Genomic DNA, 16090 nt, shown 5'->3' with positions numbered 1-16090 from the left:
AAAAAAAAAAAAAAAAAAAAAAAAAAAAACCACACAAAAAAAACCAAAACCAGAACAACAACAACAACAAAACAACAAAAACCCAACTCCCATATCATTACTACATTACCACAAAAAATCTCATGGTTTGTTTCTTTTCTCATGGCTAAATCACCCACAAGAACGGGCCTAAAAAGTCAGGCATTCGGGTGAGTGTATATCAGAGTATAGAATTAACTTCTATGCCCTGTTGATTCAGAGTACAGAATGCCTTTATGGTTTAGAATGCAAGCGCTTTTGACCCTGATATATCTTAACTGTTGTATTTTTAAAAATTAACCATCACTATGAGGACAAAGGTAGTTCGGTGATAGAGCTCCTCAGCAAGCCAGGACACCGCGTCAGGACAGAGGTGCTGCCTTTGGCCATTTTCATTTCACTTGACCTTGATGCTTGGGTTTTAGAGGATGCTGCTGGAGCACCAGGGGCTGCAGGGGTGAAGTAGTGCAGTGGTTGACTGAGAACCCAGAGTCTCTGAGTTCTTCCTGCTCCCTGAGACCGTCTGCCTAGACTTGAAGAGTGTAGGCGCCCTCCCAGCTATGGCGCCCTCCCCCTTTGTGTTGGGGGTGGGAGTGGAATGGCTCATGCATCGCTGGCCTTGGGGTTTATGGTTTGAATCTAGAATGTGCCCCCCAAAGCCCATGTGTTGAGATCTCTAGAGATGAAAATTAATCCGAATGTTTATGAATATCAATACATATATAGCACACAGGGACATAAATATGACCATGTGCATGTAGAGGTACATGAATATGGATGTGTATGTGTACATGAAAATGAACATGTACACATACACATGCATGAATATGCAAATATATATGGATATGAGTACCAATAAGAACATGTACATAAATATGAATATGAAGGTGTCATGTACATAATTATGAACATGTGTATGATTACATATGAGAATATGAATGTGTGCATGAGTATGAATACATTTACATGAATATGAAAGTGTATATAGGCATGAATAAGAATGTGTTCATTTACATGTGCATGAAATTGAATATGTATATGAATATGCATATGTACATGTACCTTAAAAAGTACATGAATAAGAACGTGAATGTCCACACATATATGTGCATGAACGTGTAAATGAATGTGTGCATGAACATGAATATAAATATACCCTACATCTGATGAGATCCCACTCCAAATGCAGCAAGTTTTGGAGGTGGGACTTTTAGGTAATGACTGGGGCTCTGACCTCATCAGCTGATTAATCCATTTGCTGGATTAATCTACTGAGAGCTCTATAGACTACTGGGTGGAAACTGTAGGCACATGGGGCATAGGTCGGGGAGGTGGGGCGCCCGGGGGCCTGGCCTTGGACTACATGTGACCTTGTCCCTTCCTCTCCCTCTCTGCCTCTGTGCTTACTGACTGCCTGGAGGTGAGCGGCCTTCCGTTGCCCTTCTGACGCAAAGTTCTGCCTCATCTTGGCCCAAGGAATAGAGGTGTCCAACAAATGAACTGAATCTGTGAAACTCTGAGTCGAAATAAACTTTTCTAAGTTGTTCTAGTCAGGCATTTGGGTCACAGTGACAAAAAGCGGACTGACACAGGATGGTGTTCCTGGAGGCAAAGGGAAAGCAACACACTTTGGGGTCTCATGTGCTCACCTTTGGTGATGGCTTCTCCCTGGTTAAGCTGGGCAAACAAAGCCGAACGAGAAGGAGAGGACTCCTCTTTTCTGCTTTCATTCTCAAAAAGTGGAGGTGGTCCTGGGGGAGGCGGTGGAGGAGGAGGTGGCGGGAGGCCAGGCCCAGAAGAGAGGACAGAAAACGCTGATGCCGTGGTCGCTACAGGACCCTGCGGAAGGCAGAGGAGGGGGCTGCCCTGAGCCTGGGGCATGCTGGGGTGTGGCCAGAGTTCCCCAGAACCTGCTGCCAGAGAGGGAGTGGGGCTGAGGACCCCCAGGGGCCCCCCAGGCGTACGGGTGCTGCATGGGTCTGTTCAGGATCCTGGATGGAGGCAGGGCCTGCCTGGGGACATGACTGTCAGTAGAATCTGCATGTCCAGGAGCCCAATGCCAACTCAGGCAAACAAGGCCACATTCACAAGTTCACGTCCAACGCTCAGGAAAGGAGAAGAACTGGACCTTGGCCAATTCAGAATCCTAAGGGGAAAAGTGGTCCAGCTGATAAAATTAGCTTTACAGGGACACTGGAAACTGTAACCACCCAGGACAGAGAGGACAAGAAGGAGGGAAGGCGAAAAATAACCCAGGGTTCCTAATGTTTTTGAACTTTTCTTCCCCCCAGTATTAGGGATGGAACTCAGGGGCGGTTATCCACAGAGGCACATCCCCAGCCCTTTTTATTTTTTTGTTTTGAGACAGGGTCTCACCAAGTTGCTTAGGACCTCACCAAATTGCTGAGGTTGGCTTTGAACTTTTGCTCCTTCTGCCTCAGCTTTCTGAGCCACAGGGATTACAGACATGCACCACTGCACCTGGCTGTTTTTTTAACCTTTTTGAGCAGCTCAAGAGAGAAATACTGAAAATCTTTGGAAATCTTTTTCCACATATACATGCTTCAAATTGACCCCTAAAGACCATATGTGACCTGTCAGACCTGCAGATCGTCTCAGGTAATGACCTGAAGACTAGCAAAGGGCTCATGGCAGGCAGACCAACAAGAGACCAACGGAAACCAGAGCCTTCCTGAGAAAGGACTGGGTTCATTTTCATCTTCTTTGCTATGTGAAGTGCAACCTTGGTTTCCAATATGGAGGTCCAACGAGGGCAAATGGCAGTCAAAGATGATAGAAAAGGTATCCCAGACATCCAAAGATATCCCAGAAAACCAAAGGCTGAATGTTCTCTCTGATGTGCAGAAGCTGATCCGAAATAAGGGTAGGGGGGATTTAAAAAAAAAAAAAAAGAATAGAAGAAAGATCAGGGGAGTAGAAAAAGGGGAATGAAAGGAAGAGAAGAGGGACGGGATAAGGAAAGAAAGTGGAAGGAATCTGACCAAACTTTCCTAGGTACAAATATACCACAATGAATATCACCACCGTACACATCCACAAGACACTAATTTTGAAAAAAAAATAACTATAAGTAATAACAGAAAGATCAGCAGAGGGAAGGGAGCAGGGGGAGGGAGGAGGGAAGGGAAGAGGGAACTACTGGAGACTGAATTAGAATAAATTATATTCCATGCTTTTATAACTATGTCAAAAGGAATCATATTGTCATGTATAAAAAGAACCAATAAAACTATATAAACTACATATAAACATATATATGTATATATATATATACACACACACACACACATATATTTTGTTGTTTTATTTTTAAACCCTGAAGTAGAACTGTTTATCTATGTTAAGAAATCATAAGCCAATTCAACTTTAAGAAGTCAGGATACTTGGGCTGAGACTGTGGCCCAGCGGGAGAGCGCTTGCCTAGCATGTGTGAGGCACTGGGTTTGATCCTCAGCACCACATAAAAAAATAAATACATAAAATAAAGGTGAGAAAGAAATTTAAAAAAAAAATCAGGAATCTTAAAATATAGGGAATGATGGAAGTGTGGCCTAGATTCATAGACTTTTAATACAAAATATAATAGGTAAAATATTACATAAGGGCTAATAAACATTAACGAACACAGAACATCCCTTCTTTCACAAACAGCTCAGTATTACCAGGTGCCAAAATTAGTTTTTGCCTATAATAGTTTTCGAAAACAAGCTCTTTTCATAGTACTTATAAAATCTCTGTTCAATGTAGAATTACTCTGAAAAGATTCATCTCTTATTCAGAAAGGGTGTTTTTAAAACCCAGCAGGCCGGAAGTCTCGTCTCTTGAAGATGTCATCGGCAATAAGTTTTTGTTTCTAGGGAAGCAGCCCGACTCCATCAGGATTCTGGGGTCAAGTAGAAAATGATTTCAAGTTCTTGAGACCAACCAATTTTCCCCCAGCATCTACACAATTTTCTATCATGTCACTGGGGTGCAATTTGAGAATCTGCTTTGAATCATAAACAGCATATAATACAAGCTTTATGCATCAAATGACATTCCAGTCCTCAGTTACAGACACGAGAAACCACTTCTGCTCATAAGCCTGTAATAATTCATATAGCCCGTGGAGGGAACAGATCCCCCCTCCCCCCACCAGCAACTCTGCAGCTTTAATGATCTCCTGTTTTGTGGACAGGGGACATGATACTGACTCCTAAATTTTAGAATGATTTAGATGGTTCTTTGGCTCTCAGAATTGAACTTCTCTCCACAAGCCAGTAAAAGACTTGGAAACTGATAAACCACGTAGTCAGCTTTTTGGAATTTTGTTGCTTTTATGTGATTGACCCAGGACAGCAGACAGATGATTTACTGTGACAGATGTTGAAAACAAAAGTCAAAGAAATCGGGGCCCTGGGACCTGTTGGAACTCCACATCACAGCCTACGACACCAGAGCCTTCTGCATGCTCTCAGGAATCCCGGCCACAAGTAGCGACAACACCAACTGGAATCCCAGCCTGACACTGAATCTCAAGGCATCCTAATGAGAAAAATGAGATCAATGGTCCAGGAAGGGATGGCCTGAGAATTATGAGAAGTCTAGTATGTACTAAGCACCGATCATTTTCATTTATTTAGTGAATATTTAATGCTTAGTAATGACAGTCTTTATGCCAGGGGTTCTGAAGCTTGTCTGGACATTAGAAGCATCTGGGATCTTTTGACATCCTCCAAGCCCAGGCCACTGTGCACAGACACTCTCTGGGGGATGGGGTTGGGTAGCACCTGTCCTCTGAAGCTCCCTCAGCGATTCCAAAGCACAACTTCAGGACAACCGCTCTGTCCTATGTGCTGAGATTAACCTTAATCACAACATTCTTACCAGGACTATTGAAATCCTTCAAACATAAAGCAGAGAATCAGAAAGGCTGTTGAAATTCCATAATAAAGCCATCAGCTCATGGCAGAGACATAATTCATGGAATGTATCTGCTTGATTCCAAAGCCTTCTGAGAAATCCTTTATGCTGTATTTAGATTTTGAAAAAGTCACTAGTCAATGGGCTGGGATTGTGGCTCAGTGGCAGAGCCCTTACGTCTCAAGTATGAGGCACTGAGTTTGATCCTCAGCACCACATCTATACAAATAAATAAATAAATAAAATAAAGGTATTGTGTACATCTACAACTAAAACAAATTTTTAAAAAGTCACTAGTCAAATGAAACACCAGAGGTATGCATTGCCTTGACATGTATGTAGAGTTGCATTTGGACTTCTGATTAAAGGATTGGGGTGCTGGAGGTGGCATGTGAAGCTCAGCTTAGTTTTTATATCCACCCTTACTCTATTGCTCTAACATCTTAGCAGCTGATCAAGCTCCTACAGTTGACTCTGGAACCAGACTCCAACATATAAGGCCATAAGATCCCTTGGGTGGACATAAGTCAGGCTTGATGTTGGTCTTGCTGTGACTTGGTGCCCTGGTTCTCGCCTTAATTTATGATTCCTAAATATCCACTGGTTCCAGTAGTGGGGTCCTCATGCCCAAGTCCTGGCTGGCTAACTGGTGCTCATATTGCTCCAGCATGGGGTCTTGCTCTCCTCCTGGGGACTGGAAATTGAAGGGCACCATCCTTAGCGGTGACATACCTGGTTGTCTAGACTGGATGGGGATGGGTGCCTCAGGTCAGGGCCTGGAGGATCAGCCTCCACTGAGGGATCCACAGCTTCTTGTTCACATTGGGCCAAAGAGAATGGAACTCAAGGAGAGAGGGCAGAGTTTGTATCGTTGAATTGGAGTTAGGACCATCTAGAGATGCAGGAGGATAATCCCTGGTGGGCAAACCTTAGAGTGTCTCTGAGCCAACAGCACCTGCCCCAGGGGCCTGAGAGGATGACCCTTGACAGGGTTCCTTCCCTGCTGGGCACCATGGAGGTCCTGAGAAACTGCGTTCATTTCTTTTTAAAAAAACCTTTTCTTATTTTTAAAATTGTGATTGGTTCTTTTTAGTTATACATGACAGTAGAATCTATCTTGATATAATTATACAAGCAGGGGATATATCTTATTCTAATTAGGACCCTATTCTTGTGGATGTACACGATGGTGGGATTCACCGTGGTATTTTCATAAATGTACATAGGAAAATTATGTCAGATTCATTCCACTGTCTTTCCTTTTCCTGTCCAATCCCTTCCCTTCATTACCCTTTGTTTAATCTACTGAACTTCTAATCCCTCCAGCTCCCTTATTGTGGGTTAGCTTCTACCTACTACTGAAAACATTTGACCCTTGGTTTTTGGGGATTGGCTTATTTCATTTAGCACAATAGTCTCCAGATCCATCCATTGGCAAATGTCATAAAGTCATTCTTTTTTTTATAGATGAATAATATTCCATTGAGTATATATGCCACATTTTCTTTACCCATCTATCTGTTGAAGGGCACCTACATTGGTTCCATAGCTTAGTTATTGTGGATTGAGCTGCTATAAACACCGATGTGGCACATCACTATAGTAGGCTGATTTTAAATCCTTAGCACAGTATTGGGACAGCTGGGTCATATGGTGATTCCATTCTTAGTTTTTTTGAGGAATCTCCATACTGCTTTCCAGAGTGGTTGCACCAATTTGCTTGCATTCGTTTCTCTGAATGGAGGCTACAGGTCAGATCTGCACATGTAGAATAAACAAGGGTTTTTAATGAGACAACTTGTTTAATTGCAAATTATTTGAATATTTCTTGTCCTTCTCAAAGAAGGCTTTCCTTAATTCTTTTTTTTTTTTTTTTACAATATGTCTTACTCTAACAATTACTTTCATTTTATCGCCGCAGTATAAAAGCTTACATTTTAGTGCTTGGAACCTAGGATAATGATGTCATGTGACTTGCACAAGGTCAAGGTCACAAAGCTGGGAAAGCCAGGCTGAGAGCTGAATGGAGTATCCTGCTGTAGGAACTCAGGGAGAGAGACTTAACTCTGCTGAAGCAGCAATGACCCGCACACAAATGCTTTTTTAAAAAACTTCTTCATAATGTTGATAAAATGAGTCTTTTCAGTATCTTGGAGACATAGATTGGGGACAATTGAAAAAGACATTCTATTAAAGTCATGTAACAATGGCTTACAAGTTAAAAAGAAAAAACGAAAAAGAAAAGCAGCACACTTAGGATTTTAAATGGCCATATTCACAGTGCAAAAGTTCACTTATGTTGCAAGAACACAGCACAAAATGTAAAAATGCTGCTTTTAAGGTCTATTAAGACTAATTTTGAGAGCAGATGTTTGATTATATACTTTTTTTTTTCTGGTACAAAGACTTTTTAAAAAGTTAATGTACTGCAAATCCCCTTCTCTAAATTAATTTCATTGTCCTGGGAACAGCTGCTTCTTCTGTTTTTAAATATATGAACTGTAAAATAATGAAGCCATTGTAAGCAGCACACATGGAAAGTTGATAATTTTTGGTGACATATACTATATATAATACAGTTGTACACTGACGCGCACTGTAATTTGTTTTCATTACAAGCTACTTCTTGAAATAATTACTAATCATTTTATTACTTTAGAATTTAGATTTTATTATGAAGGAAAAATTGCTTCTGGTTTGTAAATGGAGTCTCCATATTGCTTTGCTGGTGGCAATTGTATATATAATTAACAATCCACTTTTATTCCCTTCTCCCCAGCATAAACACTTGTCTTAATTATCCAGTTAATTCAGGTGCAGTCTGCATTTGGATTTAATCAAGCTATAAAAATTGCTCCAACTATCCCTTCTGTTGAGTTTATGGAAAGTAAGACCAAAAGGGCACTTTTCAGGGGGTCCGAGGCCAGAGGAGGGGCTGCTGTGGTACAGGCCTAAACTGTACCTCGGAGGGCTTTGTAGAGCTCTTTATCCTGCAAGAAGAGACCGAGGGGACTTAAGCAGGGGAGAAACATATATATAAATGACATTCACTACTGACTTTAATAGACCAGGCCAGGTGCAGAGGTGCATGCCTGTAGTTGCAGTAGCTCAGGAGACTGAGGCAAGAGAATCTCAAGTTCAAATCCAGCCTCAGCAAAAGTGAGGCACTAAGTAACTCAGTAAGACTCTGACTCTAAATAAAATACAAAATAGGGCTGGGATGTGGCTCAGTGATTGAGTGCCCCTGAGTTCAATCCCAGTAGTGCCCGCCCCCCCTCCCCCCCCCAAAAAAAAACAAGAATTGGGCAGGCCATCAATGTCTTGATTGGTATTTTTATAAAATTTTAAAAAGCAAGACCAATAAAATAAAAGTATCATGGAATAATTTTATGAAACAGGTGGACTATGTTGCCCATGAGCCTTTGCTAGGATCTTTTCTATGAAACTAGCCCAGTGATGATGATATTTTGAGGCACCTGTCCTTAAGTATTTGTGAAAATCGTAGATAAAGCCACAGAAATCAAACAGCTGACATGCAGTGGTGTCTGTGGGTCCCTCCCACCCCGTCACCTGTCCCTCTGGGACACACACTCAGCTCCCTCCAGTTTCTGGGTCAGATTCTCTCCTTGTCCACTGCTGAACCATCTGGGCTCAACAGTCACCTCTCTTACCATTAATGATCTCCAGGTGACAGTGACAAGTGACCAGTCATAAAAAGTTTAAAAGTCATAAGGCCCTTTCAATCACAAATACACTTAAATCTTCACACTCTAACTACAGGAGCTCACTATGTTTTACAACAACTTTTTTTTTTTTTTTTTAGTTGTCAATGGACTTTTATTTTATTTATATGCGGTGCTGAGAATCAAACCCAGCACCTCACACATGCAAGGCATGCGCTCTACCACTGAGTCACAACCCCAGCCCTACGATAATGTTTTAATAAAATGCCGTTAATTAATTTTTTCAAAGGCAAAGAATCCCAAATGACCTGGTACAATGTAACACAGAAACCAACAGGGTGTGAACCTCTCAGGCTCCAAAGTGATGCACAGAAAGAACCATCAGTTTCAGAAACACTGGCAATGACTTTAAACACATAAATCAGAAGCCTAACAGCAAAATAAGTAAGTAAATAAATAAATGAATAAATTAAAGTTCACAGATTCACAATTTGGGGTTCATGTTTTAGATATCAAAACTAATTTCTTTCTATTTTCTGCAAGATGTACCTTGGTCCATAACTTAGCCCAACGGACACATTTCCAATGGTGTCAACCTCTATAAGAACCTGCAAATTTTACATTCATATCTATATCGCGCTTTCATGGCAAGATCACCGTAATCAAGAAAGACGACTGTGCAGAAACTGACAGATGATCATCCTGAACAACTGTCAGCCAAAGTAATGGAGGACTTTAAGTCTCTATTTTTCTTATTTGCATCACTTTTTAGAATTTTGAGACTTTTTCCTCTTCTGCCAATGAAAACAAAATTCCTGGGAACATTTCCAAGAAAACAGAACTGCTAATAATGCCATAATGAAGTCCTGTGCTACGCTTCAACAGTATGTTTATTAATAATTTTAAGAATGTCAATTTGGGGACCATTTCCCACTTCATCTATGGAAAGGGAACACGGTGGAATAGCAGGTTCCCATAGAAACGCCAATGGCATTTTATATGTAATCAACATAAAAAGCTGGCCCCACAACGACTAAGGTCACGTGGGCCTGTTACCTTCAGTTTGCTTCCGAGGCAAAGTTCCAGATGCCCTTTCCCCCCCACACCCCAGATGGAAAAGCAAAGGTCATTAAAAACCCAAATCTCAGGGTTTCAGTGATGATTTCTAAACGTTTCCCTCTTCCCCGTCCCTCCCACCTTCCTGTGCTCTCTGAATGTGGCTCCTTTGATGAGGTGGAAGGACCAGGTTTGGCAGTAGATGAGAAAATGAAAAGAAAGAAGAAATAAACTCACTCCAGAGAAGTAACAGCCTGAGAGGGACAAACAGCCCACATTAGTGTGTCTCAGCCACTGACTTAGTGTTTCTATGCTTGTTGACCAGTTGATCTATACAGATGTGTCCTTTCCAAAAATGTAGGTGGTGACTTCTGTTTGACATGCCCAAAGTAGAAATTTACATTTTTTTAGTTGCAGTTGGACACAATACCTTTCTTTATTTATTTATCTTTAAGTGGTGCTGAGGATGGAACCCAGTGCCTCCCATATGCGAGATGCATGCTCTACCACTGAGCCCCAACCCCAGCCCCAAAGTAGAAATTTTCCATATAAGCAGACCAAGCCCTCGAAACAGAGGCCAGAAGAATACATGGGACACAGTGTCATTAGCTCAAGTGATCCAGATGTTCCATGAACATCATCTTGATAAGTAGCCTTAATGATTAGTTTAGCCTTGCTTTGCTGCTGATATCTGGACCAAATCTGGAATTTCCAGATTGTCTTTTCCTCTTTTCTGTCAGCATTGGCAACTTGAAAATACAATTTCTCATGAAAAAAAAAAAAAAGAGATAAAATTAAAATTTCCATGGGAAAACTTTGCAGAGTTAAAGATAGCAGAGTTTCCCCATCAAACAGACTAACTTCAGAGAGCCAACAGTTATATAAAGACTGAGAGTGACATGTGGCTTGAATTAGCTGGACAACTACTTCATTTGGATAGAAGAGCTTAAGTTTGAACACCCTGAATTCAAGTTTTTGTTTTTCTTTGGATTTTAGGGTCATAAAGAAACTGTTGTACTTTTTCAAATTATCCATGGTTGGTAAATGGTTGGGGTGCAGGCAAAGGAAAAATAGTTGCTGTTAGAAAGATTATTTATATTAGGTTTTGTATTACATAATGTATCTTATTTACCCAAGAAATTTTTTTTTTTAATGAAAATAACCAAGAAGAACCAAGTTCCTGAGCTTTATCAGTGAGGCACACTAAGTCAGAATGACTGTTGACTCAACTTCAGTTCCAAAGTTCACAGGAAAAGGTCAGTTGGTGCTTAGACCTAGGCAAGGGACTGCGATTAGTTCCATTGACATCAAAGGTAGACTCAATGAACTGTGGCCAGGGCTCGCCTCTGTGCTCTGTCTTATGAAGGCTTTATTTTACCTTTAGAAGGTAGTCTGTCTTTCCTTCCTGTCCTTTCTTCAGAAATCCTTTTTGCTTAATCTAATACCAGCTTCTGCTTCTTTTGTCAAACCTGTCAAGATGGGAGGCAGCAGTGGCCAGGGGAAGGAACAGGGGAGGTGTCCTTGACCTGCAAGAGGATGCCCCGTCCATGCCACTGCCATCACTGAGTAGAAGTAAAGTCATGGTTTTTACCTGGTTCTTGAACAATGGACATGGAATAAACATTTTGCACATTTCGTTGCCAAGAAATGTCATCACAAATGAATGCTTTTGATTCATCAAACATGTGTGGACGTCATCTATTTCTAAGGCCCTGGGGCAGTCACTGCTGCAGATCTCAGGTTCAACTGAAAAAGGACCCTGAGCTCATGGCCTCGGAGGAGAGAGAAGAGAGTTCTGTGGTCCCAGACGCTTGGCTCTTGGTTTTCGAGTCTTCACTAAGACCTGGCTTGGTTTGGAAAGCTCTTCCCCAATTTACTATCTGGAAAACTCTCTGGTTCTCTTCAAGCTCAACTCAAATGCTTCTTCTTTTTGTAGGTTTTACAAAGCTCTTCCAAGAGGAATTCCCTCTTTCTCTAGACAGGGCCCATCAGGACCCTCTCGGGACACTTCTCATTATATCGTCATCATTTGTGTGGCTGTGAATTAAGGTTTGGTCATCTTTGGAGCCTGTGTCTCTTGTTAGTCTTTTTTTGGTGCCAGGGATTGAACCCAGAGGTGCTTTACTACGGAGCCACATCCCCAGCCCTTTTTATGTTTTATTTAGAGACAGAGTCTCATAAGTTGCTGAGGCTGACTTTAAACTTTTGATCCTCTTGCCTGTAATCTGCTGGGATTACAGGTGTGCGCCACCAGACCCAGCTTTGTTACACATCTTAATGCCACCAGTGACGGGCACAGTGCCCGAAACACAGTACTGCCTCCTAAATATTGACTGATGTGAATAAATTACTGCTTTACAAGGGAGAAAGTGCTCAAGGAAGTACAAACTCTAAGAAGTGGTATGGAGCTTTGGAGGAGAGCACAGGTAACTCCGGCTTGGGGCAGGCATGGTGATGAGCACAGCTCAGAGAGGCTTCTAGAAAGAAGACTGATTTAAACAGAGCTGGAAGGGTGGTAAGATTCCACACCAGGAAGCCAGAGGAAGGGATGCCAGGAGCAGGGGGCGTGAGCGCCATCCTCACAAGAAATAAATGAAGCAGCTGTTAAGGATCCCATGCAAACTCAGAGCACTCAGCGCTGTCCTTCAGAATACTACCCGATGCTGCAGACATTCAGGGAAACTACTGCCCCTCGGCAACACGGTGAGGATGGCCTCCAGACCTGTATGGAAACGTGCACACCAAACATCACAAGTGCACCCACGCTTTGCCCCTTTGGACTGAAAAGGGTATTGTTTGAATCTGCTCCTCTCCAAAGGAGTCCTTGATGGATTTGGGCCATTTAAAAAGATTAAACTTGTTGTTAAGGGAGGATGAGAATCTCCCACCCGTCAGTGTCCTGATGAGGATGGGCTGCAGCTTTCTCTGCCAGGGCCCTTTCTCCCTCAGGGGTGGGGGGTGACATGGACAAAGTCTTGTAGCCCTGGCAGAGTCCCGGGAGGGCCAGTCTTCAGCTGGGGGGGACCTGGGGAGCAAAAGCCAAGGGATGGACCAGAGGCCTAGTGCATCTGTGATGAGGGAAAACCCAGATGCCCAGAGCCAAGTGCACTAGCTCCAGTGTGGACATGGCTGAGTGTGTCCCCCAGGGGTACATGTGCTGGACGCCTGGCCCCAGTGTGGCCATGTTGAGAGGAGGGGTTTAGAGAGAGGCAGTGAGGTCACTGGGGACACTAGGAGGGATTAATTAACGTAATCTTTTGGAGTGAGTGAGTTTCCACAAGTATGGGTGTTGCACAAAGAGTGAGCCAGATCCCTGAATCCTCTGACTTTCTGTTTCACCATGTAATCACCTTCTTATAGGCATTCTCTTCATGATGACATCTGCCATGCTGTAATGCAACCAAGGAGGCCCTTACCAGAGTTCAAACAGAGGGGGCTGCTGGATATTGGACTTTTGGCCTTCAGAACTGTGAGACCAATAAACTTCTTTGCTTTATAAAGCCCCTAGCCTCAGGTGTTTAATTATAGCAACAGAACTGGATCAAAACACATCTTCAGCTCTGTTGTGGGGAGCATCTCTCGGTGTCTATTTACACCACAACCTCCTGATAATCCTAGGAGTAGGTAAAGGAGACGATGGGCAAGAGAACATCCTCAGCTACACTGTGGACTTCAACATTATGAACACATCTTATTAAAATATTCCGAGGGTAATAGTTTAAATAAATTAGAAATGTGTATTAACTTCCTAGCCCTTAGGTCTAGAGAGTTTGAGTTCATAGTTATAAAAAAACAAAACAAAACAAACTAGTCAATAAAATAACCTCAACTGTTAGATTAGGCAGTTTTAAAAGTTTCTCCTGTTTTGATTTATGGAGAGAGAGAGAGAGAGGCTTAAATACTCTAAAAATACTTACACATTCTTATCAACAAGCACTAAAACTCAAAGTTATTTATGTGATAATAGAAATAGTTCTAAATGTAAAACATTTAGAGTTTATAGTACTGCTAACCCTAGAGGATCGTTTATGAAATTCTAGTTATTTGACTGTTTTTGACCTATACATACTCTACTGAAGGTATAGCACAGATCAAAATAAAAATCCACAAATAATTCCAAAGCTTTTGAGCAAAAATTGGAGCTATAAATAATCATCCCTCAAATTAGACAATTGACCTGTAAATAACCAAGAGATCATTACATGAAAACTCATTACTTCTTAATTCTATACAGCTGGATCTACCTCGAACTCTCCAGAAGGCCCTCCCTGAGCTCACTGCTAACAAGACAGTCGAGGACGATGACAGCCCTTTAGAATTTCCTCCTTCCCAGGTCACCAGGTGCACATCAGTGGCCACACCACCTTTCCTTTAGCTTTGAGTTCACTGATTCTTCTAGTTCTACCTTCCCTCTCTCTTCCTTGTCTCCTTGTCAAGGTTGCCCCCACCTCTAAATGATGGGTGCCCAGGGTTTTATTCTCTCCCTTCATCTCTTTTTCTGCCTTCTCCTCTAGTTACCTGTCATCTCCAGGCAGATGATTCCCAGTGTGTAAATCCGGGGCTCCCCGAGTGGGTCCTAGACCTGCCCCTCCACCTCTGCCTCTGGATGGAGTCTCAGCTGCCCCCCAAGTACCACAGAGCCCGGAGGTTTCTCTTCCTCCTCTACCAGCTGCTCCTTGTGAATTTCCCTATTTACCGATGCTACCATAATTCTTCCAGAGCTCCAGGTGGGAAATGTGTCCAGGTTTGATATCTCCTCCCCATCCTTCCCAAACTACCACCACCTGTGTCCTCTGACTCCGTGGCTGTACCTTCTCTGTCATTGCTGTGGTCACACTTTAGGTCGTATGCTAATTACCTCCGCACATGGCAGGGTCTTCAATCTCTGCCCCTTTCTGTTTTACACAATTTCTAAACCATCCTTCACAGCAGGAAACTTTCTGCTTCAATACCCAGGAAACAACCTGCCCACGCACGTGGCTCAACTTCCCAGCATTCCAGGATTTCATGGCAGGCTTCAACCCACCTTCCTGGCCTCATCGCTTACCCTGCTCAGCTCTGCGAAGCCACCAGCCTTTCAGCTCCATCTCAGAGTTCTTTGTTCTTGTTCCACGTGACATGCCAAAAGCTCTGCCAGGAACTGCCCTTTCCTGTGCTGCGTGCCCAGGGAACTCCTATTCATCCTTCAATACCCAAACCAAGGGCCTATTTCTTCGTGGCCCTTCCTGCCCCCCAGGAGTCTAATGAGTAAAGTTCATTTTCCAGCATAACTTTGTGCTGTTGATATTTATTTACGTACTGCAAGACTTTTCAGAGGTGAAATAATTAGATGATGAGAAGTGTAACCCGATTGGTGGATTAATCCACAGATATGGGTTATGGGTAGGGCATGGCCGGAGGAGGTAGGTCACGGGGGCATGCCTTTGGGGTATATATTTGGACCCTGGTGGCCACGTCCTGAGCTGGTTTCCTGCGACACACGCTGCTGCTCTGATGTTCTGCCTCACCTCGGGCCTGGGCAATGGAGTCGGCCAGCTGCGGGCTTGACCTCTGAAACTGTGAGCCAAAATAAATGTTCCCTCCTCTTTAAGTTGCTCTGGCCAGGTATTTTGGTCACAGTGACACGAAGATGACTAACACATGTACTGCAACAGAAAAATGCTGCTGATTAATAGCAGAAATTGTAAAATAAGGCCCGACATGTGCTTTGTACCTGGTAGGGAGCCAACAAATGGTTGTTATGTAAATGAATTGCTAAATAAATTAGTAAAAATGAATAATCTCCCCATAACAGCTCCTTTGGCTCAACTGAAATATACAAGGGCTGTACCTTTCAAGCTGTACTCTATGTGAAAACCTCCCGGGCACCTTGTAAACTGGCGGGGTCCGATGCAGGAGGCCTGTGGTGGGGCTGAGATTCTGCGTGTCTAAAAGCGCCCAGACTGCGATTGGCCAAGAACCACCCTGGTGGACCGTGGGCGTATCTAGAACACGCCAGCACTGTGCTTGTCTCTGACACTGCCGACCCTCTCCCTTCCTGCTGCACCATCCCTGTGTTCTGCAGCTAGAACACAAGAGATGGGGTCGAGAATTGCATCCTGGGTGTCACGTACCATCTTTGTATCCTCAGCACCCTGCCCACACTCAGTGCACAGCAGGAGTTTCAGCATGGCTGGCTTAGCTAGGTGGTCTCTTTCAGGCAGAACTCACGACCCTTTCCAGCCTCATGCTATTATCTGTGCACTTTGGGGACTCCGTTGCTTAGCAACATGGTGCACTGCAGAGCTTTGGTCCTTTCCCCTCGTGACTTGTGGGGCTGACTGGGAGCTATGTGGCTGCTGCGTCCTGGCATCTCAAGGGAGGGTCCTAGAGCTCGCTGCTACCCAGGAAAGGATCCATGTTCAAAATGC

General features: G+C 43.1%; 1 protein-coding gene across 2 annotated transcripts in view; it reads right to left on the bottom strand.

Moving 5' to 3' along the window:
* The window catches only part of Cap2 (cyclase associated actin cytoskeleton regulatory protein 2), a 128891-nt gene that overhangs the window by 12068 nt on the left and 100733 nt on the right, over positions 1-16090 (bottom strand). For both annotated transcript variants that reach the window (XM_015494051.1, XM_048799830.1), the window contains exon 8: positions 1668-1857. In XM_015494051.1, coding sequence (XP_015349537.1) covers positions 1668-1857 — 190 coding nt within the window. The remainder of the gene's footprint in view (positions 1-1667; positions 1858-16090) is intronic.

The sequence above is a fragment of the Marmota marmota genome, unplaced genomic scaffold (genome assembly GCF_001458135.2).
Source record: "Marmota marmota marmota unplaced genomic scaffold, marMar, whole genome shotgun sequence".
Taxonomy (NCBI): Eukaryota; Metazoa; Chordata; class Mammalia; order Rodentia; family Sciuridae; genus Marmota; species Marmota marmota.
The sequence above is the reverse complement of the archived record's forward strand: the minus strand, read 5'-3'. Positions and strand labels throughout refer to the sequence as shown.